The 24,798-nt window shown below is 45.8% G+C and overlaps 1 protein-coding gene across 1 annotated transcript in view; it reads right to left on the reverse strand.

Annotated features, from left to right (window-relative positions):
* The window catches only part of SACK1A (scaffolding CK1 anchoring protein A), a 52,758-nt gene extending 28,568 nt beyond the window's left edge, over positions 1-24,190 (reverse strand). Inside the window, exons 1-3 of the mRNA XM_088453120.1 lie at positions 23,477-24,190; positions 7,896-8,063; positions 5,554-5,678 (exon numbers count right to left, since the gene is read on the reverse strand). Coding sequence (XP_088309246.1) covers positions 5,554-5,678; positions 7,896-8,063; positions 23,477-23,959 — 776 coding nt within the window. The 5' untranslated portion in view covers positions 23,960-24,190. The remainder of the gene's footprint in view (positions 1-5,553; positions 5,679-7,895; positions 8,064-23,476) is intronic.
* Positions 24,191-24,798: the final 608 nt, after the last annotated feature.

Raw genomic sequence — 24,798 nt, forward strand, 5'->3', positions numbered from 1 at the left:
GGATCCAATTCAGAATAAAAGTTATTTTGAATATATATTTTTTTATATATTTCACAACAGAAGGGAAGAGGGAAGAGAAAAGGGAAAAGAAAACAACTATTTCTGGTCTGGTGCACTAACAGGCTAACACATATGTAAATCTTATCCCCTCTGGAAAATTAATTAAAATATAACTTTTATTAGGTATTAATAAAATATGATGTGTCAATGTAGTCAAATAAAGGCGAAATATAAAATGAAAATAAAGTAAGGTAAGAGAAAGTAGGATATATTGAAAATAGGTAATTAAAACACCTCCTGTGTCTGCCGGATATAAATAACCATAATTTTTATACTCTGCATATGGATGGCACAATCATGATTGGATGCATAGGTCTGCGATATGTAAAATATCTCTACGAATATAAGTGCACAAGCCCCACTATATATCTTAAATAGTATTACTCATTTATCCTAAATGAATGGTTATATTGGATTCAGCCAAAGTGTCTAGATATTGTAGAAAATATTCTCACAAGGTACTTAGTGTCCTGTGTGTATTTTTAAATAGATACAATGTTTTTATGTGGGTCGACACCAAGTATCTAGTTTGTCGTGTGAGGACTCATAGATACATTTGGATATATAGTTGTTATGATTCTCATATATCATGACACTATCTGAGCCAGATATGGTGATAAGGGTTAAACATCTGTGAGGGTAACCGCACAGAAATCCCCCACACTTATGCACCCCTCAAAGCACTGGATAATGATCTCTTAATGAAGCACATAAATATCTATACATATAAATATATTGAGGAATAATGTTAGGCAGAGAGTCACAGTCGCTCTTATATCTGCTTTATAATTCCACCAATTTTGAGAATACCCAGGGGGGAGGAAATATACTGCACGTATGAATGTGCATCCTTATGTTGGTGTTAGGGTAACCGTGTTGTCAAGGGAATCGCTAAATCTAAAAATTCAAGTTTTGGTTCTTTTTCGAAATGCAAATACATCTAGTGATATTATGTAGATGTAAAACGTATTTGTAAAGGTTACGTTTACTTGATGAAGGATGTATGACATTGTGAGCTAAATTCCTCAAATTTTATTTTAATTAAATTAGCCTTTTATTTTTATTTATTTATTTATTTTTTGCCAAAGTTCTGCAACGCACCAAGCGAGCGCTCGCTCTGAATGAGGGCGGACGTTTTTCTTTTTTAAACCGGCCCCCTGGCCGCTCGCTAAGCTGTGGGTGACCACCCACAGTGTTTGCGAGTGGCCAGGTGATAGTCGCGATTATCGTGATCATTGGGCTTGCGACGAGACCCTTGTGGTAGGGTCTCGTCTGCCGCAAGCCTCAGTGAGCTTTCTGCTCAAATAGAGCAGGAAGCTCACTACTGACATCACGAGTAATGTCAGTAGGGCCGCCCACAAATGGCAGGTGTTCTTTCAGGAACGCCTCCGTTTGTCCAGCAACCCCCTCCCTCTCTCCGCCTACAAAACGGGGCAAGCTGTCGATCAACATCGACAGCCACTTGTTTGTAGCGAGCCTCGGAGTGAGTGAATTTCAGGGCTTGCATATGCGCGCAGCGCGTGCGCAGTGCTCCACCATCGACCCACTTGCGAGCGGGTCTGAATGAGGGCCAAATGTTTTCTAGCTTAACTAATCATACTAAAGGGTAAAAAAAAAAGAATATTTAAGGGCAACTCTTCCCATGCACCCACGTTATAATAAAAAATTTAAAACTGTACCATCAAGGACATAAGAATAAATATCTGCTAATCTTATGTAATATATATATATTGGGGCCCTCAGCGTCAAATCTGCAAATCCCTACACTGGCACCACTTCATTTATTTCCAGTGGGTTTGACCCAGGGCTGGTTCCAGGGGGAGCAGGGCGTGGCTGCGCGCGACCGAAAATGGGGGGTAACCTAATTACCATAGATCATGCCTCCTAAATTGAGTTATTAGGGGGCATGCCCGTATGGCACACCTCCCGTTAAAGTCAGGTTGGGTGCGAGCCCAGCACTACGTCAGTAGCTGGGCTGCCACCAGCTCTCTTCCTTCACTGAATGGATGTTGCGCGCATGCGCAGAATCCATACGTCTTCTCCGGGGCCAGCACCACCGCACAACTGCCCAACGACACTTCGTCCCGTGGGTGGAACAGTGGGGCAGTGCCTCTCCTGAGTCTCACTTCGGCGCGGGGGTCCGGCACTGTAAAACAACTGGAAAATGGCCACGTTGGCCATTTTCCCGTCGTTTGTGCATGCGCAATACAGGGAAAATGGCTGCCATGGCCATTTTCCCGGTGACCTGTGCATACATTATAGACTCTGGGCACACTCTAGTGCCCAGAGTCTATCATTCCGGCGCTGGCCATGCACAGCTCAGTGCGCTGCCGGGCGCCGGGCGGAGAGGAGGGGGCCCATGTTGGAGACTGCACATGGGCCCCCTCCTCTCTAGAAATGCCCATGAATCCACTCCATGCTTGATCAGACTCTCACATTGGGGGTGGGGGATGTACTAAGCCTTGAAGAGGGATACAGTGGGTGGAGATAAAGTACCAACCAATCAGCTCCTAATGCTTGCTACACACTAGACGATGTGCCATATCTAATGATGGCAGATGCGAGGGCACAATATATTGGGCGTTCCATACACACTGCACAATCTGGTGTGCAACCACCTCATACCCGCCCTGCCCCCACCTATGCTACTTACACTAATGCACTCTTACTTTATATCCGTTTAGCTGTTTCTATATTGTATGTTATTAAATGGTCAAATTATCTCAGAAAATGAAGCAATATAAGGACCACAGAGGACACTACATGCACTACACACCTCAGACCTGCAGCAGTGATCCACACCTACAGTCTCATTAATTATACATGTTTCCCAGTACTGATGTGATGGATAAAGGGTGTCTTATGTGTTTTATAGATTAGTTTATAGATTAGTTGCAGATTGCTTAGTGCCTTTGAAGTCTCTGTTCACACATTTTAAAATGATTCTGTTTTCCTAGTGCAGTAAATAAACGAGCTATTTCCATAGATACAGTAGATTAGGAGATAAACAGGTTGGTGCCAGATCTAATAATTATACAGTAGGTAATTCTGAGAAAACTATGCAACTAAAGTACTTGTTGTTTAATATTCAGCTTTGGTAGCAACAACTACATATTCTTTATACAGGTTGGTATCCCGACAGGGGTCAGGTAAGCATACTAACCCTCCCCCCCTTCTCCCCCTAATCCTCCCTTCTTGCACTCTAAACCTCCCCGTACCCTAACCCTCCCAGTCAGTCCGTAAACCTAACCCCCACCCCCATGTTGCCTAAACCCAACCGTCCCCCCATAGTGCCTAACCCTAACCCCCTCCGTGGTGCCTATCCCTAACCCACCCCCAAAGCTTAACCCTAACCCTACTGTGGTGCCTAAACCTAGCCCTCATCACCCCCCCCCCCCCCCACGGCTAACAGCTAAGACGCCCCGGTGTACCTTCGATTGGGATGGCGGCTGTCAAGATTACGGCGTCGGGATTAAGATAGGCATCAGGATTTCAACCACTGTCTTTAGTCCCGTCTGGCATGCTCACTACATCCCCTTTATATACACGCATTAGTAAAGGTGAACCCATGTTTAAATTTGCGTTATTTACAATTTTTTTCTATTACTGTTTTGTGGAGGAAATAATGCATTTCCAAATGTCTGTCTGCAGGAGAATCCAGCTTCCCTAAATATAGTGTGTGTCTCTGCAGCCCTCAGTACTAATCTAGCTAGACCTCATTCACTGTCTGTCAGGGAGCAGTGAGAAGCAGTTAACAAGAAGCTGGTTTGATAATGCTGTTTTACACTGGGAAATATAATAGTGGAAAACTGTCATCACCAAATATTAGAGCATAATAGAGCATGAGTTTTGGGGTGGAACCCAAAGGTGAGACAGATTTACGTTTTGATCCTCCAAATGTTTTTTTTATACATTTTAATATTTCAAAACGTAAATTTATTTATTTATTACTAACAGTTACTTATAAAGCGCCAGCATATTATTTTGCACTTTACAATTGAAAAACCATAATAAAACAAGACTGGGTAATAACAGACAAAGAGGTAAAAGGGCCCTGCTCGCAAGCTTACAATCTATAGTAAATGTATATTTTTCCCATTGAGTACAAGTCGGCCTCGCCCCCATCAGTAACTCTGGGCAGCAGTAGTGTGTGTGATGCCCAGGGGTATCCCCTCCTATACTTGCCCTTAGTATATACGGTAGGAAGTGGTGGGGTTGAATGTTACAGGGTTTGCGGAGAGAAGAGGTAGCACATGTAGGAAAGGGGAGGGGGCTTATATTGTGCTGTCATTTCTGGGATTCAGATTACTGTAATTTGCCTAAATGGGAGTTGGCAAACTATTATATAATACTCTTTGAATTAACAATAACAATAACTCCAAATGTAACATTTATTTATTCCCTTCCCCAAAGTTTTTACAGTTTGTTATAATGTAATGATCTGTCAGTCTGTCTGTCATGTAATGGTCTGTCTGTCTGTCTGTCATGTAATGGTCTGTCAGTCTCTGTCATGCAATAGTCTGTCTGTCTGTCTGTCATGTAATGGTTTGTTTGTCTGCCATGTAATGGTCTATCTGTATCCTATTCACTACTGACTAGGATGTGAAACAATGTTAAGCATTGTGTGTGTTTTTATGTTGTAGTTTATTATGTATATGTTTGACCATGAATTTCCTTTTACAATGTTGCAGGTTACAACTGCTCATCTTTCTTTTTTCTCTGTATATTGAATATTTTGGGGTTTCCATTGCCTCACATAGAAGTTTCCAATTCAGATTAGCATCACTGTAGTGTAGACACTCCCATGGTGTTATTATAACAAGAGGAAGTGCAAGACTTCTGACTCGTCATTGCCTAAACAACGATATGAGAAATCTGGACACTCTCATCTCTCAGGTGTTTCCTGGCTGACCCTACCTATGTACAGTATGCTATATGTTATGCTATAGCCTTTCAAGTCAAGGCTATGAAAGGTCTAGTTGGTTGTGGCTCACAAGCCAGCCCCTGTATAGAGGCTACCCTCTGTACCTGAGAGGTGACTGCATGTAACTGCAATTTAACGGTGTGTTGGGCATATGTGCTAGTGTAGGGATTTGCACAGAATTGGGGCCCCTTGACAACAGGCTGCAAGCTTAAATGTTCTGGTCAAAATATGACAAAATCCCCATGTTTTTATTTGCTAGATACGCACAGACTTGCAGTATATTTTTGCTAGTACTCATATGTTTTACATATTTTTACTGTGCCATATTGTAGTTGTTGCACAATTTACAATGGTAAAATAAAAGTTACCCGGCTATATTCTATTCAATAAAGGCCACATTTACTACATGGACAGTCCTGCTGGCCTAGTTTTGTTTCCATCTGGTACATTGAGGAGGATATTTACCAAACCTTCTAAAGAGGATAAGTAAAGTTGTTTATCTGTAACTTCCTATGACTCCTGTAAGAAAACAAATATCTACAGTACGTGAATAGAGACAAGCTGCCTACCTGTATGTTCCGGAGAGGACGCACCGCCAGTCGGATATGATGAACTTTTCATTAATTTGCCCAAAAAACTTTTTGCCGGATTTTGCACAGTAAACTTCTCCCGTTACACTCCTGACAGAAATATTCTGGAAATAGCAGAAACAGCATCAGGACATGAAGCATGTGACTAAACAGTATGAAAACCATACGATAAAATGTACGAGTAATCTTGAAAGCGAAACATTAGAACAATGAAAACTCAGAAATTTTTTTAAGGAATAAATAATAATTTTTATTTTTTTTTGAGATTACCCAATCGACGTTCTAATATAATCTAAATACATAAATTATTTCAAATGATCATTCCAATAAAATCAAGTAAAAACTCTTTTTAAAAAAAATAAAAGCAGTGGTTTAAAGTTTTTTAGTTCACTAGTCTTTTTTGGTAATTTTTTTTTTTTCACTATTTCTTTTTTTTTTCCAGCCAGACACAACCTACAAAAAGTAGGTGCAGGAAGATTTTATAAGTTTATTATAAAAACATAACTGTTGGGAGGACAGAAAGCTGTCTTTATACAAATATAATTGTATTATGGGGGTGTTTAGTCCCACTCACGATTTTCTTATGGTCACCTGCTAAGCACAAGAGGTAATCCTCAATGAAAAAAAAAAGTCAAAAAGATTCACAATTATTTTTATAGCTCATTAATAGCTGATTGGTTGCCATGGGCATCTGAGGTAAAGTTGGGGAGGACAGGAGAGAGTGGCAAGGGGATGACTGCAGATTTCATAATTGATGCCTTTTGCTTTTAAAGTGGCAAAGTTCTGAGTGGTGAGGTAAGATGGTATGTGGGAGTGTAGGTCAGAGAAGTGACTTACAAAGTAAGGATTGCTGTACAAGGTGGAGATGAGGGATCTGATGTAGCTTGGTTTGGCGAGAGAGAGAGGGTGGTGTTATGGGAAGATAAATACATCTGAAATGGAGGTAGTAGGTTCTTTGTCTGCCATTCTAAAATGGCGCCCGAAGGACCAATATGAAACCCCAAGCTCTGTGCTTGCGGCTTTGTATTGGTATGCAGCTATTCGAAGCTCTGCAGTTCACATTGTGGGGGAGATGTACTAAGCCTTGAAGAGAGATAAAGTGGCGAGTGATAAAGTACCATCCAATCAGCTCCTGTGTCACTTTACGGGCTTTGTTTGAAAAATGACAGTTAGGAGATAATTGGTAGGTACTTGATCTATCTCCACTTCATCTCTCTCCAAGGCTTAGAACATCTATCTCTGTGAGAGGAATGACAGAGCTGGGAATAAGGGCTTCATGCAGTAGCCCCTGGGGCTCCGCTGATGGGAACAGGGGAAGTAAAGTGATTTTGTCCTGAATGCAGCTTTTTTTTAATAATATTGGATTGCCAGCATCAGAAGTTACAGCGGTAAAAACATGAAATAAACAACAACAAGCTTTGTTAATGAACAGAGGAGGCATACCATAAGCATAAACAGTATGCAAGATAATTGTCTCATTGAGCGCGAAATTAACACAATACAGTAGTTTTTTTTACCAAACTGTAGAAACTGGAATAGTTAAACTACTGAAGTATGATGCTGAGGGGTCTATTTACTAAGCAGTGTTAGGAGACAGAGTGAAAAGTGATAAGGTACCAGCCAATCAGCTCCTAACTGCCATTTTTCAAACACAGCTTGTGACATGACAGGAGCTGATCGGCTGGCACCTTATCACCGTTCACTTTATCTCCTAACACTGCTTAGTAAATAGACTCCTTAATGTCAGATGGGGAATGATAACAGAAATTAACAGGGGAGGGGGGTGGAGGGTGCTCTCTGACCAGTTTGAAAAGGTTGCGGAACAGGATAAATTAATGAATCCTGAAAATGAGGGCACATACAGTCATAGTGTAGGGGAGAAGAGATGCCATGAGGTTACTTGTGTCCAATGATCCTAAGTTTTGAGGAGTTACTCAGCTTGCTTGGCATCAGTTCTATGGCACCGAAGAGCCATCTTGATCCTGAGGGCGTCAGTGGTGGGGGAGGGGGATTGGGATTGATCTTTCCAGGAACTGGCAAGCAGGCAGATGGCAGCACCCATAATAGCTTGTCTAAGTTTAGGAACATCGGGTGGATGGTTGGAACAATAGAAAGTGCTTAAAATGGAACAGGGCGTCAGTACTGCTTACTAATGTAATGAGGGCCCTAACATCGGTCCAGAGTCTCTGCAGTTGTCAGAAGCAACGATTCAAATAAACTCCAGTAAATGACATATTGTCCATATACAGAGGGGGGAGATTATGTACATTAATCTGAAAAATAAATAAAGCCCAAAGTAGATGTTTGATTATACTGTGTACCTGGAGATGTACGTCTTTCACCTGCAGTTTCTCACACATATCCATGAAATGCTGGATCTTGCTGACGTCCAGCAGTAGGTAGACAAACACGTTCCTTTTATTGGCAGCTTCCAATACATCACAGAATATCTCGGCGTCTGTGAACTCGTCCATCATTATAGCCAGGACCTGGACAGAATAAAGCGGCATACGTGTCACACTTATACAGATTAGTAGTGTTCTGCTAGGTGGGCATCTGTCACCAGGGAAACTTACTGCCTACCCCCGTCCTGCTCCCAGCACCAGTCTCACCCAGTATGCTAATCACTGAACTGGGCAGCGCTGTGTCCCTTACATCCTGCGTCATTGTTCCTCAGCCACTCTCCCAGGATAACTGAGAGAACCGATACATCCGGGGTTAGGCGGGTTTGTCACGCGCTCTACTGGATGAGTTTAACTTAAATGATCCACGTAGTATTGTCTCAACAGTTGGGTGAAAGCCCAGTCTGCAGCTCATCCCATAGAGGAGCATGGGATAATGAGCTAAGATTTCCTGCCATATTAAATGATGATGTACGCGGACAGTCATTGTGGTGATGTCTGGTGGCACATCACTCTAAATTTAATTTTTCCGTAGAGTCTAAGGGGTCTAGCTACTAAGCAGTGTTAGGAGACAGAGTGAAAAGTGATAAGGTGCCAGGCAATCAGCTCCCAACTGTCATTTTTCAAACACAGCCTGTGAGATGGCAGTTGGGAGCTGATTGGCTGGCACCTTATCACTTTCTTATCACTTTTCACTCCGTCTCCTAACACAGCTTAGTAAATAGATCCCTAAGGGGCCAATGTGCACATTACCATATATTACGATAGCCCAACATCAACAATATTGCTGCTCACCTCTATGGGGCGCGAGGCAAGATCAGACATGTTGGTGGTCATGATGTGCCGTTCCGAAATGCGCATAGCGACCAACGCTCAGAATCGAAGCGCCCCCTACTTATGATTCAGGATAAGGACACAGCCAAGCAGTGAAAACCAAACCACACACCAAAATAGGGCCTAGACATATGAAAACGTCTTCCATTGGGGCAAATTGTCCAATTCTCATTGCTGGCTATGTAAACTGGAAATACGTGTCTCTATAGCGGTGGTTCTCAAGCCTGATCCTCATGGAACCCTAACAGTGAATGTTTTCAAGTTATCCTCAGGAGCAATTAGTGTTACCTGTAGATCTGTCGTGTTAGAGCCTGATTCAGAGCATACTTGCCGACTCTCATGCAAAAGAGGGCAAGTCTCCCGGTCTGGCCGCCACCCCCTGAATCCCACGCACCCCCCACTTATCTAACGGTCCAGAGGATTCTGATGACGTGACGTGCCCCCGCACAGCCCACCGTTGCCGCAGACACGTCCCCGGCATCGCCGACCTGGCTGCCCCCTCCCAGAGATACAGAGATGGATGCTATTAGCACAACGGCTGTGCTAAAACATGCAGATACCGTGGGAGGCGCCTTGTGTAAAAAGACGCCTCCTGCCGGCTTCCGTGATCCGTTGCTGAGTCCGAGTGTGCAGCACAGGATCAAACTACATGAACATCGGACATCTGAAAGACCCTCAGGTCACTCTGGAGGTCCGGTGAAATCACTCTGCCTGGGTGAGTGAAGCTGCATCTGGGGACGCAGCCATTGGCTTCGGCATGTCCCCCTTTCATCAGGAATGCTTCCTGTCGCTGCCCCGCCCACAAATTCCAGCAGCATGTCAATCAAGCTGCGGCGTTTGGGGTTCTACGAGCGACATCGCAGCCCGAGATCTGCACATGCACAAATCTTCAAACATTGCGTAAACATCACGTTTATATACATCTCTGAATTAGGTCCTTAATCAATTTACACACGTGTCCCAGCTAGATGATCTGGAAAACAGGCACTGGTAGGGTTCCATGAGGACCAGCTTTGCGAAAAACCTGCTCTATAGGGATCATGGAGCTATTAAATATTCACTGTGCTTTCAATCTGTGAGGGCTCTGTTCAGAATGTAAGAGAAAGGAGGACAGTGACAGTATAACAACACTAAAGCTGGGTACACAGTGGAGCGATGTCGGGCAGATTTACAGTTTCGTAACGACAGATCACCTATATTGCTCAGTGTGTACGGGTGATTGCTCGCTCCCATGGTCGCTTGTGACGGTTGCTAAGTTTGATGTACAGCACATCAAACCTAGAGATAACACAAGTGACCTGTGGTATGCTAATGCCTATGTCGGAACGAATGCTCGTCACTCCAGTGTGTACCCACCCAGGTAAAAGGGGGTGTGGCCTAATAGCGGGAGGCGTAGCCATGCCCCCTTTGAGAAAAAAAAAGTTTTGTGGCTCTGGGGAGGGGGGCGCTCTGAGCCCCCTCAGCCCGGTGCTTGATCGCTTCCCCCACAGGCATAGGAGACTGCTGTGGCTGCTTCTTAGAAGCCGCGAGCAGTGTCCCAGTGCAGCCCAGCACACAGCAGCGTGTGCTGTCATGTAAGAGGGTGGGGGAGTGGGGCCGGACCTGGGCCCTCGCCGGGCCCCTCCAAGGAGCCCGGGACGGGTAATTTTTTGTACCCACCCCCCCCCCCTCTCGGCGCCCCTGTACCCACCTTAACAGTCCTGGGTCTTGTTATCCTTTGCTATGTAATATTATTGTTATTGTACTGTATTATTTGTTGATATGACAGTTTTGTCATGACAGAGGGAGGATAAAGTCTGCATATTGATGGTATGTAAACCTGTTCTTAAAACCACCCTCCACATAACGATCTGCTCTGATTTGCATATACATATCTATTATTTATTATATGCATACATTAGATTCTAGATTATTTTGTAAACAGTTATTATATAAGCAGCATAATACACATTATAACTAGGTTTGTTGCTCCAGATAATGACAATAAACCTCTTTGTTTTCAAGCTGTCAAGTGAAATCAATAATTTCCTAAATTAATATTTGCATCGATGCTTTGTTGCTGTCACCGTAGAGATTGTTTTTGTTTATACACAGAGATAATTAATTCTGACTAATTAGCCTTGTAGATAGATGCCTTCATTCAGCAGGGAGAGCTGGCTCTGGGCATGGGCGAGGCTGCAGGGCTCACTTACTGCTGTAGTGTACAATGGCGAGATCCAGGTAATATGAATGCTTGTATAACATCAATGTTCCCACCAGCTAATATCATATCTACCACAATAGATTCTTTAATAATAGTCTTTTACATTATACTATCTCCTATAAAACAATGGGATATATTGTCAATAAATATATAAAAGATTCTTGTAATAGGGCGCGTAAAGGGAACGCCTGTGACTTCCGCAAAAAGTATTTATTAAACTGTTGAGAATGATTGGATACTCTCTGTACAGTGCAGCGTAATATGGTGGGAACTATATAAAGTAACAATAATATAATGTTGGACCACCATTTCCTAATGGGCGCCCGAAGGAGCAATTCAATTGTTGCTCCGTTGGGGCGCGATAGCCGCTGGCATTTCTGCTCGCACCCTCCTGAAATGTGCGATTAGTCCTGGTGTTAGGCACTCAAAACGGTAGTTTGGGCTCCCTAACCAGGACTTTAGATGCTCTACACGGCTAAACAATGTTTCTTTAGGGACGACATGCGCGATAAAACATGGACACCCAATAACAATTGAATATCGCACCCCGGTCTCCTGTAACTTTATACGGGTGATCGGGTGCGATAAAACTATTGAATTCTCCCCAAGTTGTGAGGAGCAATAGAGTATTTTAGCTTTAGGATAAGTACTTATATTTTTAATCAAAGTCATTAGGGAGATCTAGGAGCAGAATAGCGTTTACACAGGGCCGGTTTTACATATACGCTGGTTACGCAGCCGAGTAGGGCGCCACCTAGAGTTGGGCGTCCTGACCATGCCGCGGCCAGTGACATGCAAAGCGGCCTCTGGGCAGACTGTGTCACTGTGACACAGCTGCCTGGGCAGGCATGCTGCAGCGCTCAGGAGGGCACCCACCGCCGTCGCTGCCAGACCAGTCCCCCGCTGCCAGTCCCCCATAGCTGTTAAGGACAACCTGGAGCCACCAGGAAAGTCTGAGTGGGGGGCTGTAATGGAGGGGGCTGTAATGGAGGGGGCTGTAATGGAGGGGGCTGTGATGGAGAGGGCTGTGATGGAGGGGGCTGTGATGAAAGGGGCTGTGATGAAGGGGGCTGAGCTGTGATGAAGGGGGCTGAGCTGTGATGAAGGGGGCTGTGATGAAGGGGGCTGTGATGAAGGGGGCTGTGATGAAGGGGGCTGTGATGAAGGGGGCTGTGATGGGGGGCCTGTGATGAGGGGCTGTGATCGAGGGGACCGTGATGAGGGACTATGATGCAGGGGAGTGAGAGGCGCTATGATAAGGGACTGTGATGGAGGGGCTGTGAAGAAGGGATATGAGGGGCTGTGATGAGGGGATATGAGGGCAGTGAGAGGGGCTGTGATGAGGGGGGCTGTGATGAGGGAGGCTGTGATGGAGGGGCTGTGATGAGGGGGGCTGTGATGGGGGGGCTGTGATGGGGGGGCTGTGATGAGGGGGGCTGTGATGAGGGGAGCTGTGATGAGGGAGGCTGTGATGAAAGAGGATGTGATGAGGGGGGCTGTGATGAGGGAGGCTGTGATGGGGGGCTGTGATGAGGGGGGCTGTGATGGGGGGCTGTGATGGGGGGCTGTGATGAGGGGGGCTGTGATGAGGGGGGCTGTGATGAGGGGGGCTGTGATGAGGGGGGCTGTGATGGAGGGGACTGTGATGAGGGGGGCTGTGATGAGGGGGGCTGTGATGAGGGGGGCTGTGATGGAGGGGATTGTGATGAGGGACTATGATGCAGGGGAGTGAGAGGGGCTATGATAAGGGACTGTGATGGAGGGACTGTGAAGAGGGGATATGAGGAGCTGTGATGAGGGGGATATAGGGGCTGTGATGAGGGGATATGAGGGCAGTGAGAGGGGCTGTGATGAGGGGGACTGTGATGGGGGGGCTGTGATGAGGGAGGCTGTGATGAGGGGGCTGTGATGGGGCTGTGATGGAGGGGCTGTGATGAGGGTAGCTGTGATGGGGGGCTGTGATGAGGGGGGCTGTGATGAGGGGGGCTGTGATGAGGGGGCTGTGATGGGGGGGCTGTGATGAGGGGGCTGTGATGAGGGGGGCTGCGATGAGGGGGGCTGTGATGAGGGAGGCTGTGATGAGGGGGGCTGTGATGGGGGTGCTGTGATGAGGGGGGCTGTGATGAGGGAGGCTGTAATGAGGGGGGCTGTGATGGGGGTGCTGTGATGAGGGGGGCTGTGATGGGGGGACTGTGATGAGGGGGGCTGTGATGGGGGGCTGTGATGGAGGGGACTGTGATGAGGGACTATGATGCAGGGGAGTGAGAGGGACTGTGATGGAGGGGCTGTGAAGAGGGGATATGAGGGGCTGTGATGAGGGGGATATAGGGGCTGTGATGAGGGGATATGAGGGCAGTGAGAGGGGCTGTGATGAGGGGGACTGTGATGGGGGGGCTGTGATGAGGGGGGCTGTGATGAGGGAGGCTGTGATGGGGGCTGTGATGGAGGGGCTGTGATGGGGGCTGTGATGAGGGGGCTGTGATGAGGGGGGCTGTGATGAGGGGGGCTGTGATGGGGGGGCTGTGATGAGAGGGGCTGCGATGAGGGGGGCTGTGATGAGGGAGGCTGTGATGAGGGGGGCTGTGATGGGGGTGCTGTGATGAGGGGGGCTGTGATGAGGGAGGCTGTGATGAGGGGGGCTGTGATGGGGGGGATGTGATGAGGGGGGCTGTGATGGGGGGGCTGTGATGAGGGGGGCTGTGATGGGGGGGCTGTGATGAGGGGGGCTGTGATGGGGGCTGTGATGGAGGGGACTGTGATGAGGGACTATGATGCAGGGGAGTGAGAGGGGCTATGATAAGGGACTGTGATGGAGGGGCTGTGAAGAGGGGATATGAGGGGCTGTGATGAGGGGGATATAGGGGCTGTGATGAGGGGATATGAGGGCAGTGAGAGGGGCTGTGATGAGGGGGGCTGTGATGAGGGGGGCTGTGATGAGGGGGGCTGTGATGAGGGGGCTGTGATGAGGGAGGCTGTGATGGGGGGCTGTGATGAGGGGGGCTGTGATGAGGGGGGCTGTGATGAGGGAGGGGACTGTGATGAGGGGGGCTGTGATGGGAGCTGTGATGGGGGGCTGTGATGAGGGGGGCTGTGATGGGGGTGCTGTGATGAGGGGAGCTGTGATGAAGAGGCTGTGATGAGGGGGGCTGTGATGGGGGGGCTGTGATGAGGGGGCCTGTGATGGGGGTGCTGTGATGAGGGGAGCTGTGATGAGGGAGGCTGTGATGAGGGGGCTGTGATGGGGGCTGTGATGAGGGGGGCTGTGATGAGGGGGGCTGTGATGGGGGTGCTGTGATGAGGGGAGCTGTGATGAAGAGGCTGTGATGAGGGGGGCTGTGATGGGGGCTGTGATGGGGGGCTGTGATGGGGGGGCTGTGATGAGGGGGCTGTGATGGGGGTGCTGTGATGAGGGGAGCTGTGATGAGGGAGGCTGTGATGAGGCTGTGATGAGGGGGGCTGTGATGGGGGCTGTGATGGGGGGGCTGTGATGAGGGGGGCTGTGATGAGGGGGATGAGAGGGGCTGTGATGAAAGGGGTTGTGATGACTGGGGCTGTGGTGAGGAGTGCTGTGAGGGGCTCTATGGGGGGTAGGGGGAAATTAGTGTGCTGAGATGAAGGTCCACTGAGGAGCGCCATAATCTATATCCTCTTACCTGCATTTACGATTCATTAAGGAAGGATCTGTTATTGGCTCAACAGTTAGTAGGAAACTTCCAGTTTGACAACAATACAGAACCTTCCTGGTGCTTTGTATATTCTGCAAAGCGTGTTCAGTTTTGATTGCTGTTTGTAGGCTAGAACCTGAACGAAACTTACCTGTTGCTGCACCTGACAGATGTCATATAGAGCCGCAGAAGGAGCGATTACGTTCCTGTGGGATATACTATATATATATATATATATATATATATATAAAATATACACCTGATATGCTGTATGCCAGCTCCAGAAGCAGTTTGTAAACATCAGTATATCTGCAAAACTTAAATAAAATCTGATGCCACCTCATTAAAAATTGTGTTGACGCTTCTGTCAAAATTTATGTTTTAATATGTTTCCATATTTAGAACAGGTCGCACCTGGTGACGGAACTAGAGCAGTTCACCCCCTCCCCTCCAAAATGTGAAAGAAAAAAAGCACTGCAAGAGCTACTATTTTATTAGTTTATTCACTTGGCTGTGCCCCTGCAGAGTACAGACCAGACTCCTTGTTATTGAGATGTGTCCTGGGCTGAGCTTGCTCCTTGGGCTCACGTGTAATGCCTACCTGGTACCATCCTCCTTCCCTGCTGCCTTCACGACCAGCGTCAGTACAAACACTAAGCCTGAGCAGGCTTTTACTGCTCACTGGCCGGCAGCCGGCACAGGTGGCTGTCAGTGAGCTCCGCAGTGGAGAGTCTGACAGCAGCTTTGGATCACTCCGGTGATCCAACCGCCCGGGGACCAGGAGCCCTCTGAGAGAGAAGGGCTGTGGTATCTACTGCCAATACCCCTCCTTGATATGGCTCTGGCTGCGGCAATGGGCACTTGACAGGCCCCAGTGCAGTGTACCTGCTGCTGTGCCAGTAGTTCCTCTGCTAGTTACACATTTCATTCAACCAAACAACAACTATTTTGGGAGAACCTTTGGCTCTTTCCCCGAAGACCACTCCATTTTTAGGGGGAGATGTATCAAATAGGGCCATAACTAGGTTTGTGCGAGCAGTGCCATCGTGCAGAGGCCTGGGGGCTGCACCTTTCCTGTACCACGCTACCTTCATGTGGCTATCTGGGTGCTCTGGGCAGGCACCCTGCAGCCTGTAGAGCTGTGTTCTACTTCCTAAAGCCGGGGGGAGGAAACCGCCCCCTAGGAATGACATTGTGATGTCACGGGTTTAGGGGGCGGGGCTGCACAGGGCAGCATAGCGTCCTGTCCCGGCACTGGCATGAAGCCTTCTAAAGAGTGGCGAAGTTGCCAAGAGCAGCCAATTAGCTTTTACCTATTATTTTATTAAAGGTACTTAATAAATGATAGCTAGTATCTGATTGGTTGATGTGGGAAATGTCTCCCTTGTCCTCTTCTCCATTCTTCAGAAGCTTTGACACAACTACAAACTAAATGGACTGTGCCATGAAAATCAGGATTGTGGAACGGGTTGACAGTGACAAATGACAACGGCTATTGACAATGTCATGTATCAGCATCAGTCATTGTTCTTAAAACAATTGTATGAGGGTATGAGATTTGTTACTGTCCTGTACTGTTGATGACATACTGTCAATCACAATCCTTGGCTCTGGATCGCTGCACTCTATAGAATGTTTCATTTTACCCAGAATCCCTTCCATATTTGTTACCCATAATCCATTGCGACAAAGCAATGCTTGTCGTTTTACTTTAGGAAAAGATGAGGTTTTACTTTAATCCTTAGCTCTAGGTCACTGCTCACTGTGAGAAAAGCACAAACATTATATATATATATATACAAACATGTTATATTCTTCAGCAGGGTCCATCCAGTTTCCTGGGTTCATTTTACAATCTTCAGACATTTGTCCAAAGCTAATGATTGCACTGCGTGAAACGGCTAAATTTTATTTGGTCTTATTCTCTATCATAGTGATGCACGTTTCCCGTTTTACACAACATAACCATAATAACGACACTTTCAACACAATGGGCAAATTTACTAAGCAGCGGGTTCTAAACCCCAGCGCTTTGGTAGCGGTTTGATGGCGGGTTCTAAATGACACCAAAACTGCTGCCTAGTAATTTTAGCCCTAGTCCTGTTCTATTCTATTCTAAAATGTGTTGTATTGACATTAGTTTTGCAGCGGTTTTGAAGGGGTTATAGCCTTAGTGAATCGGCCAAACCACCGCCAAACCGCCACCATACCACCGGGGTTTTGCAGCGGTTTTGAAGGGGTTATAGCCTTAGTGAATCGGCCAAACCACCGCCAAACCGCCACCATACCACCGGGGTTTAGAACCGCCGAATAGTAAATTTTGCCCTAAAATGTGTTTTGATATTGGTTTTGCAGAGATTTTGAAGAGGTTATGGCCTTAGTAAATCTGCAGATAGCAAAACCGCCACCAAACCGCTGGAGTGAATTTGCCCAATCTGTTTTCCTGTTATTAGGTTAATTTCCTTGACAAAAAATATCAATGTACATTCCGCACAGCAAGGTGCCATATAAATGTGGCGCTCAAGTCCAATTCTTGGTTGCCATCTTTAATTTCTTGTGCCATGTTCCCCAACCCATCATTTATATATACATTGCGATGATAAACAATTGTACTACATAATGCAATTTGGCAGCAGGTTTCCTTCCCAGTTAATCTGTCTTTAAATTTAAACAGGGGTATTATCTGCCACCTCACAAAATGTATACGACAAAGAAAAGATGTCATTCGAGGTCTTTGGAACAAGCAAATTGTTCTTCTAACATTCCAGTTTACATACAAAACTTCCCTTAAGTACATTTTTAATTTTAAATGAAACATTGGAATTATATTTGGTTGTTTCAATACATACACAAATTGTGAGAAGCGCGTTAGAGGGGGAGGGACATTGGCCCTCATTCAGAGGCGGTCGGAGGATGCAAGCGGTCGCTCAGAAACTGGGCGGCCACTTGCATCCTGACTGCCCGCCTCTGTTGTGGTCGTTAGGCTGTGGGTTAACACCCACAGCTCTAACGACCGCTCGGGTGATGGTCGCGATGGTCATAGACCATCGCGACCATCGGGGCTTACGACGAGACCCTAGGGTAGGGTCTCACTTGTCGTAAGCCCCGGAGAGCTTCTGGCTCTGTCAGAGCCGGAAGCTCTCCACTGACATCACTAGTGATGTCAGTGGGGCCTCCCCCAAACGGTAGGCGTTCCCATGGGAACGCCTCCGTTTGGGCTGCCACCCCCCCGGCCCGCCTTCCAAACGGGGCGAGCTGTCAATCAACAACGACAGCTCGCCCCCTTTGGATCGAGACCCGCTACGACCGGCGCTGTCGGTCGTAGCGGGTCTCACGCATGCGCACGACGGCGCCGTCGTGCGCAAGCTCCGTGGGGGGCCATCGACCCGGTCCAAGCGCATCGGCGCTAACGACCGGGTCTGAATGACCCCCATTGTGTGGGCCCACCTTTGGGTAAATAAAGCAATGAATACGTAACATAAGGTCACTCATTCGGTGTTTTAGGTGCCCCCTAAACCTTGGCAGCTGGCCCTGAATATCAGAATAATGAATATTTTTTTCTGTCTATTACAGCACTGAGGCTATTTTCCTTCAATTCCTGTTGTTTGTGCATTGCAGCTGGCCACATACTGGGAGGAGAACCTACTGAATCTATCGCCCTCCTGGATGTGAATGGCTATTTATTAACAGTGAAAGCGCTGCAGTATATGTGTGCGCTATACCAATAATTGGTAATAAATAAATAAATAAATTGTGCTCGTGTCCTGTGCAGCACCAGTAAGAGGGACAACTGAGCACAGCTACACTGCATCACAGCAGACCCGTCCATAATCGCACTGTCAGATTCTGTACCTGGTTACTGAAGCTGTTATTTTCATTTGTCAGGTTTTTGTAGCAAAAATATTACCCTGAGGGCTCCATTCAAAAACGCGACATAACCCCTGTAGCACTCGCTAAAAGAGTTATTTCCTCCGCTCCGTATGTAACAAACAGCAGTAACCTTATCTCACCGCGGCTAGTCACTGTACTGCTTATGCCGTCTCTAGATGGTTTTAGTGGAACAGTCCCCTCTGCGGAAATGGGGACCCAGCAAAAGCCTTCCCGGCATCAGTGAAGCCATCTAGGCTTTGCTGACAACGTAATATGCCACCAGCAGTAAGTATCGCTATTAACCACTTAACTGGCGTGATGCGACCGTCGCCAGAACTGATTCAGCTGACAAGGTGAATGTGACTCCGCCCCCTGCTGTGACCCGCAGATTTTTAAGAGGAGATCCGTTCTGCAAACGTGCACAACAGCTCTCCTCTGACTCCCTGAATCCCCCTACAGAATGTCGCGCCCCAGAATGCTGTGCGAAGAGCATTTTAGAGCACATGTGCCGGGGTCTAAAGCGGTCTGCATGCGGGGAAGGGGTCGTAATGAGCATGGGAGTGAGGGTATCTGCTATCAGTTAAGCTGCATACACACACAACGATTTTGTAATGAACGATTTTTTCCCTTGAAAAAATTAACTAAAATCGTTTACTAAAGTTGTTCATTTACTAAATGTCATGAACGATTTTTATGAACTACAAACGATTTTTGCATATTCCCTTAATGAAAATCGTTGAGTTGACAAGTCTGACTGAACTACAAACTACAAACGACAAACTACAAACGTGAACGCGCATGAACGATAATCGTTCATCGTTTGACTCAGAAAGTGAACGATTTTTGCAAACGATTATCGTTAAAACTATATTGTTTAACGATAATCATTAAAAAAATCGTTGTGTGTGTATGCAGCTTTAGTGTGGGGGAGTGGCAAAATAAAGTAATAAGACCCTGGAGGGGGGTAAGATAAAAAAATAAATGACATTGTCACAGGGAAGGAGAGGAGGGGGGTGCGCAAAAAACAGGAGCTTTTTATAGGGGGTGTTGTTTATGAAACAGTTATGGTGCATACACACTGGGCGATAAAGTGGACGACTGAACGATAACGATATCGTTATCATTCAGTCGTCCACCTTATCGTCCATTTTTAACCCCAAAAAGATGAACGATAACGACGACGCGCGTTCCCGCGGGTCGTTCGTCATTATCGTTCATCGGGCTGACATTCAGTCCAACCTGACGACCTCGTCAGGTTGCTGCATGTCAGGGAATGGAGGAGAGAGCCCGGCGCTGAACGATATCGTTAATGATATCGTTCAGCGGTTGTGCTCAATGTCATGAACGACATTGAGCACAGCCTGCCGGGGACAACACTACACGATATCGCTCAGGGAGCATATCGTGTAGTGTGTACCCACCATTAAGGTGCATACACACACAACGATTTTTTGAACGATTATCGTTAAACAATATCAAATGAGTCAAATGATGAACGATTATCGTTCATGCGCGTTCACGTTTGTAGTTCAGTCAGACTTGTCAACTGAACGATTTTCGTTAAGGGAATATGCAAAAATCGTTTGTAGTTCATAAAAATCGTTCATTACACTTTAAAATATCTGACAGATAATCTGACAGAAAATCGTTCATAAAATCGTTGGTAAAAAAATTGTTGTGTGTGTATGCAGCTTTATTCTTTTACAACTTAGGGGGTGTGCTGTGGGCGTACAGTGGTGGTATTGTTATTAGGATTTATGACCACTGGGGGGGTGGGATGTGATTTTATAATAGGGGCCTATGGACACAGGGTGGTGCGAGACATCCACCCCCCCCCCATTGCATCTTTTTTTTTTTTTAATAAATATATTTAAATATATTTTTAAAAATACTTTTTAAACTATATTAAGTAATAAATACTATTTTACCGTACTGTATATTATATTCTACATTTTATGAACTAATTTCCTTTCAGTTATTTAGATTTGCTGCTTAATCATTTCCAAACGTATCACTCACAATAACAATAATGAGCGTCCGACAGTTGTGTGCACAATTAGACAGTAAGGATATTGAAGCCTATTTATCATTCAATATTTGTTGCATATCCACTGAAAACACCAGCTTTTGGGGGAAACCCGCAAATATTAATCACCCTAATGTATAACGGAGGACAGCAGCAGATATCCACCGCAGTCCCTACAATTCCAGCTGCAGCTGCAGCCCCCACAGGTGTCCCGATAGGGAGGTGAAAACTAATTGCACTAGCGTTCACGGCACTTCTTACACATTGCAGGGACTGGATCCTTTCGGAGAACCTGTTCCTGCATGCGTTTTTTTATACATCCCGGCGAATGTTCATTTTTTATTGTGGCGTTAGGCAACTACAATTATCAGGTCTAAAACCTGAAAATTTATACATATGCCCATAACCACTCACAGTGCCCTTAGTACATAGTGTGATCATCTAGAACAGGGTTTCTTACTCTGTGTAGATCATGGCATACAGTAAAGCTACATTTACAAAAACCTCATTTATGTAGCAGTTACATTTTAAGAATGGTAATATCATTAACTTTTAGACAAAATCGAAATATATCATCATTACAGAAGTATCGGAGGGTCGCAAAACGGGTTCTGTAAAGGAGAGTACAGTCCTCTGATCCACTAGCGTTAGGGGCCATTATCCTAAGAGTGTAGGTGAGCCTAAGGCCATTGGGTCATGAGCAGATCAAGTATAATGATAAAATGGTCAATTTACTGCGAGCCGGCTTCTGTAGATGACCTGGTGGGGTATCGCCCTGGGGCGATGGATTTGACCTATACATTTTAGTGCCCTGTGTTCATTACTAAAGGCATGTTAGCTCCTGCAAGGAGTGTTATGGCCATGAAACAGGCTAAATATGCACTTATAGGGGAATTATGGATTTACGAGAACACAAAGCTTTAAATGTCAATTTTGCACATAATATTTCTGCACTTCCAGTTTCATGGGGTCTAAATGCTATCAGGTTTTTTACAATAAACTACATTTAATACAGTATACTATAGACTGTAAAGGCCGCCATACACGAGGCGATTTTTCACACGATATGGCCGTTTTTGACTGATCGTACCTACCAGTCGTGTAAAAAAATGGCATTTTCTAGACGATTACGATGCCGTCCCCGCAGTCGTCTATCGGCATCATAGATCAGATGGATTTGCAGAAGGATTTCGACAGATCAGTACGATGTGACACATCTTAATACATCGGATCGTATGGTCATTTGTACAATCGTACATTTTCTAAATACAAATCGTACAGAATGTCAAGGGAAGAATTTTCAAGGTAATCGTACGTGAGATTGGATCGGATACAAAACGCCCCGTGTATGGGCACCTTTAGGTTGTAAGAATAGTGCTCTTCCCTGTCTGTCTTCTCTACATAATTGTGCTAAATGCTCACTTGAATTATGTATCTATTATGTGAAATTATGTACTGTTACTCTCTGTATCACTGGCTTCACTAAAGCTGGGTACACACCTGAACGAGGGTGCGACCCAGCGAGGTGACAATACATCGAGTACGCTGTATCACGGCGCGATGTACCACATGTAACAGCGCCAGGTCATCCATTGTGTCGTCCCATCTGCCTTGCAGAACAGCAGATGGGACGATGCGATGATTAACCGTCCGGAACGAAGGATCAGGATTCTCACTATACGATGTGTTTCCGATATATCGTTCCGATCTGCGTCGGAGTGACATCGTATTGTGTGTACCCAGCTTAGGAGGCATACCGGTGCCAAATCTGTTGGAAAAACTCAGGGTTGTGATAGAAAAATGTCTTATCCTGCTGAGACTCTCCTCAGGATTTGTCATTTCCGATAACGCAAGTAACATTGTACGAGCATTGCGACGAGTGGGTCAATTTCAACGCGTACCATGTTTTGCGCACGCAATGAACTTGGTGGTTCAGAATTTTTGTTATATAAAATGACAGGTCCGTGCAGGAGATGCTGGCTATGGAACACAGAATTACTTACCAGTTTTAGCCCCCTGTACGGTGACACAGAACACTTGTGGTGCTTAATAAATAAATGCTAATAATAATAATAATCTATTTGAGCAAAGCTGCACTTAAACATTTCTTTGAATTGTTACTAATCCCAGATTAATAAAATACATCCCATTGTGTAATAAATGATGTAAGAAATGAATCCAATTTCCAAGAGAAATCTAGGAGCAGCTAACACTTTATACTAGTCCTTCGGAAGATTAGGATATTTTCTGTGTAACAAACTGGGGTCTATTTACTAAGCAGTGTTAGGAGACAGAGTGAAAAGTGATAAGGTACCAGCCAATCAGCTCCCAACTGTCATTTTTCAAACACAGCCTGTGAGATGGCAGTTGGGAGCTGATTGGCTGGCACCTTATCACTTTTCACTCTGTCTCCTAACACTGCTTAGTAAATAGACCCCTAACATTCTGTTGCCACCTTGGAAATCAGTTCAATCAATTACAAATCGTTCTCGGTGTAGTCAGACTTATTTATTATAGTATATTTATTATAATAACGCCAACATATTACACAGTACTGTACAGGCTCATGTAACCCAATAATACAGGGGCCGGCGGAGGCTGAAACGTATTTACATGAATGGATCTGTGATTTCACTAATAATTACAATTACATGTGCACAGTTTTATCATTGAACCTGTTCCGTAGATACAATGCAGAGCAAAGGGCAGGGGTAGGGAAAGTACGGCCCTCCAGCTGCTGTGGAGCTACACATCCCAGCATGCCCTGTCACAGGTTTTACTTTTAACATGCCCTAACAGCAAAACTGTGCCAGGGCATGCTGGGATGTGTAGTTCCACAGCAGCTGGAGGGCCAGAGGTTGCTTACCCCTGGCATTTAGAAACACGATGCATGCGTGCCTACCTGATTTGTTCGGTGTATACTCCTTCGGATGGTCTCCCTGATATTATTGGTCTTGTCGGATTGGAAGTACACAGTAGCGCTGGACTTGTCCTTCAGGTAGGGCTTGTCCTCCGCGCTCCAGTTGTGCAGGGGCGTCGTGGGCTCACTGACGTCAGAATTAATGGGGTAATAGCTCTCAGACTGGTGAGAGTGGTTCCCATTGTGCACCGAGCCGTTTTCGCCATCTGCGTGACCTTCGTTGGCGTAATAGGGCTCCTTTGCATTGTCCAAGATGTAGTGGACCTCTGGCTTGGAAAGAAAGTCCACCTCTCCTTCTTCTGTGAGAACCTTCTGATACGCGTCCTGCCCACCATCCAAAAGGGCATCCGTGGCCAGCCGGGCACTCTCGTTGTGGCTGAACTCTAGCTTGCCCAGCCTGGCCCATTTGTTTTTGGCTTCTTCAAGTCTTTTCTTTAATTTCCCCAGTGCCTTACACCTGATCATGTTTTCCGCCTGTGGACCGTACAATGGAATCGTTGACTGACAGCCACCAGGTCTCCAAGGCTCCCCTGTTTAATCGCAGTTCCTGGCAGCCAGGATTCCTTTCTCTGTGTCGCTGTGACAGATTTAGGAGATTAGTGGAGACATATGCTTCTTAGTTGGTTAATTTTGTGCGGGCAATACTGTAAACTCTAGGGCACGTTTCTAGTAAACTCAACGGGGATCAGAGGGGAAGTGATCTGGTTTATCTATGAAGAGAGTGAGACACGCCTTGACCTGTGGGCTACACCAATGGTTCAGCAACTCCCCTTGTGGGGCTGTCAACGTCTGTCATGTCATGTAACTCACACTTCGCTCTGTGAATTTAACATGTCAAGGAAACAGGTATTTATTTTTGCAGGCAATAGTAGGTAGCTGCTGCTGGTGTTTTTTTTTTATTATCAAGGAGTTTTGAAAACATATATATTTATTTTTGTTTTGACTTTTTTTTTCTCTGTATGAACTTTTCTACTAACAGACACAAATAATTAAAAGAAAAAGTGCAAAAAAAAAACCTCATAAAAAATGTATTTGTCAAATTGGGGGCCGAATTCAATTAGAAGCGAAAAGTCAATTGCCAGACTTTTAGCCATCATCGCTGGGTTCAGGTGCGAAAAAGTATCGCACGCGTCCCCTTGTATCCCCGCTTTCAATTTGAAATCGGCGAAAACGGGACCCGGCGAAGAGTAAACAGGCGAAAAGTGCTGTCATTTTTGGGGAAATCAGCCTGACACCCCCAAAAAGATGCTCTGACATGGGGGTTCATTATGGTACCTCCGATTAGCCCTGCTGAAGGTATTTGG

This window comes from Taudactylus pleione, unplaced genomic scaffold (assembly GCF_031769625.1).
Source record: "Taudactylus pleione unplaced genomic scaffold, aTauple2 ptg000571l, whole genome shotgun sequence".
NCBI classification, from domain to species: Eukaryota; Metazoa; Chordata; class Amphibia; order Anura; family Myobatrachidae; genus Taudactylus; species Taudactylus pleione.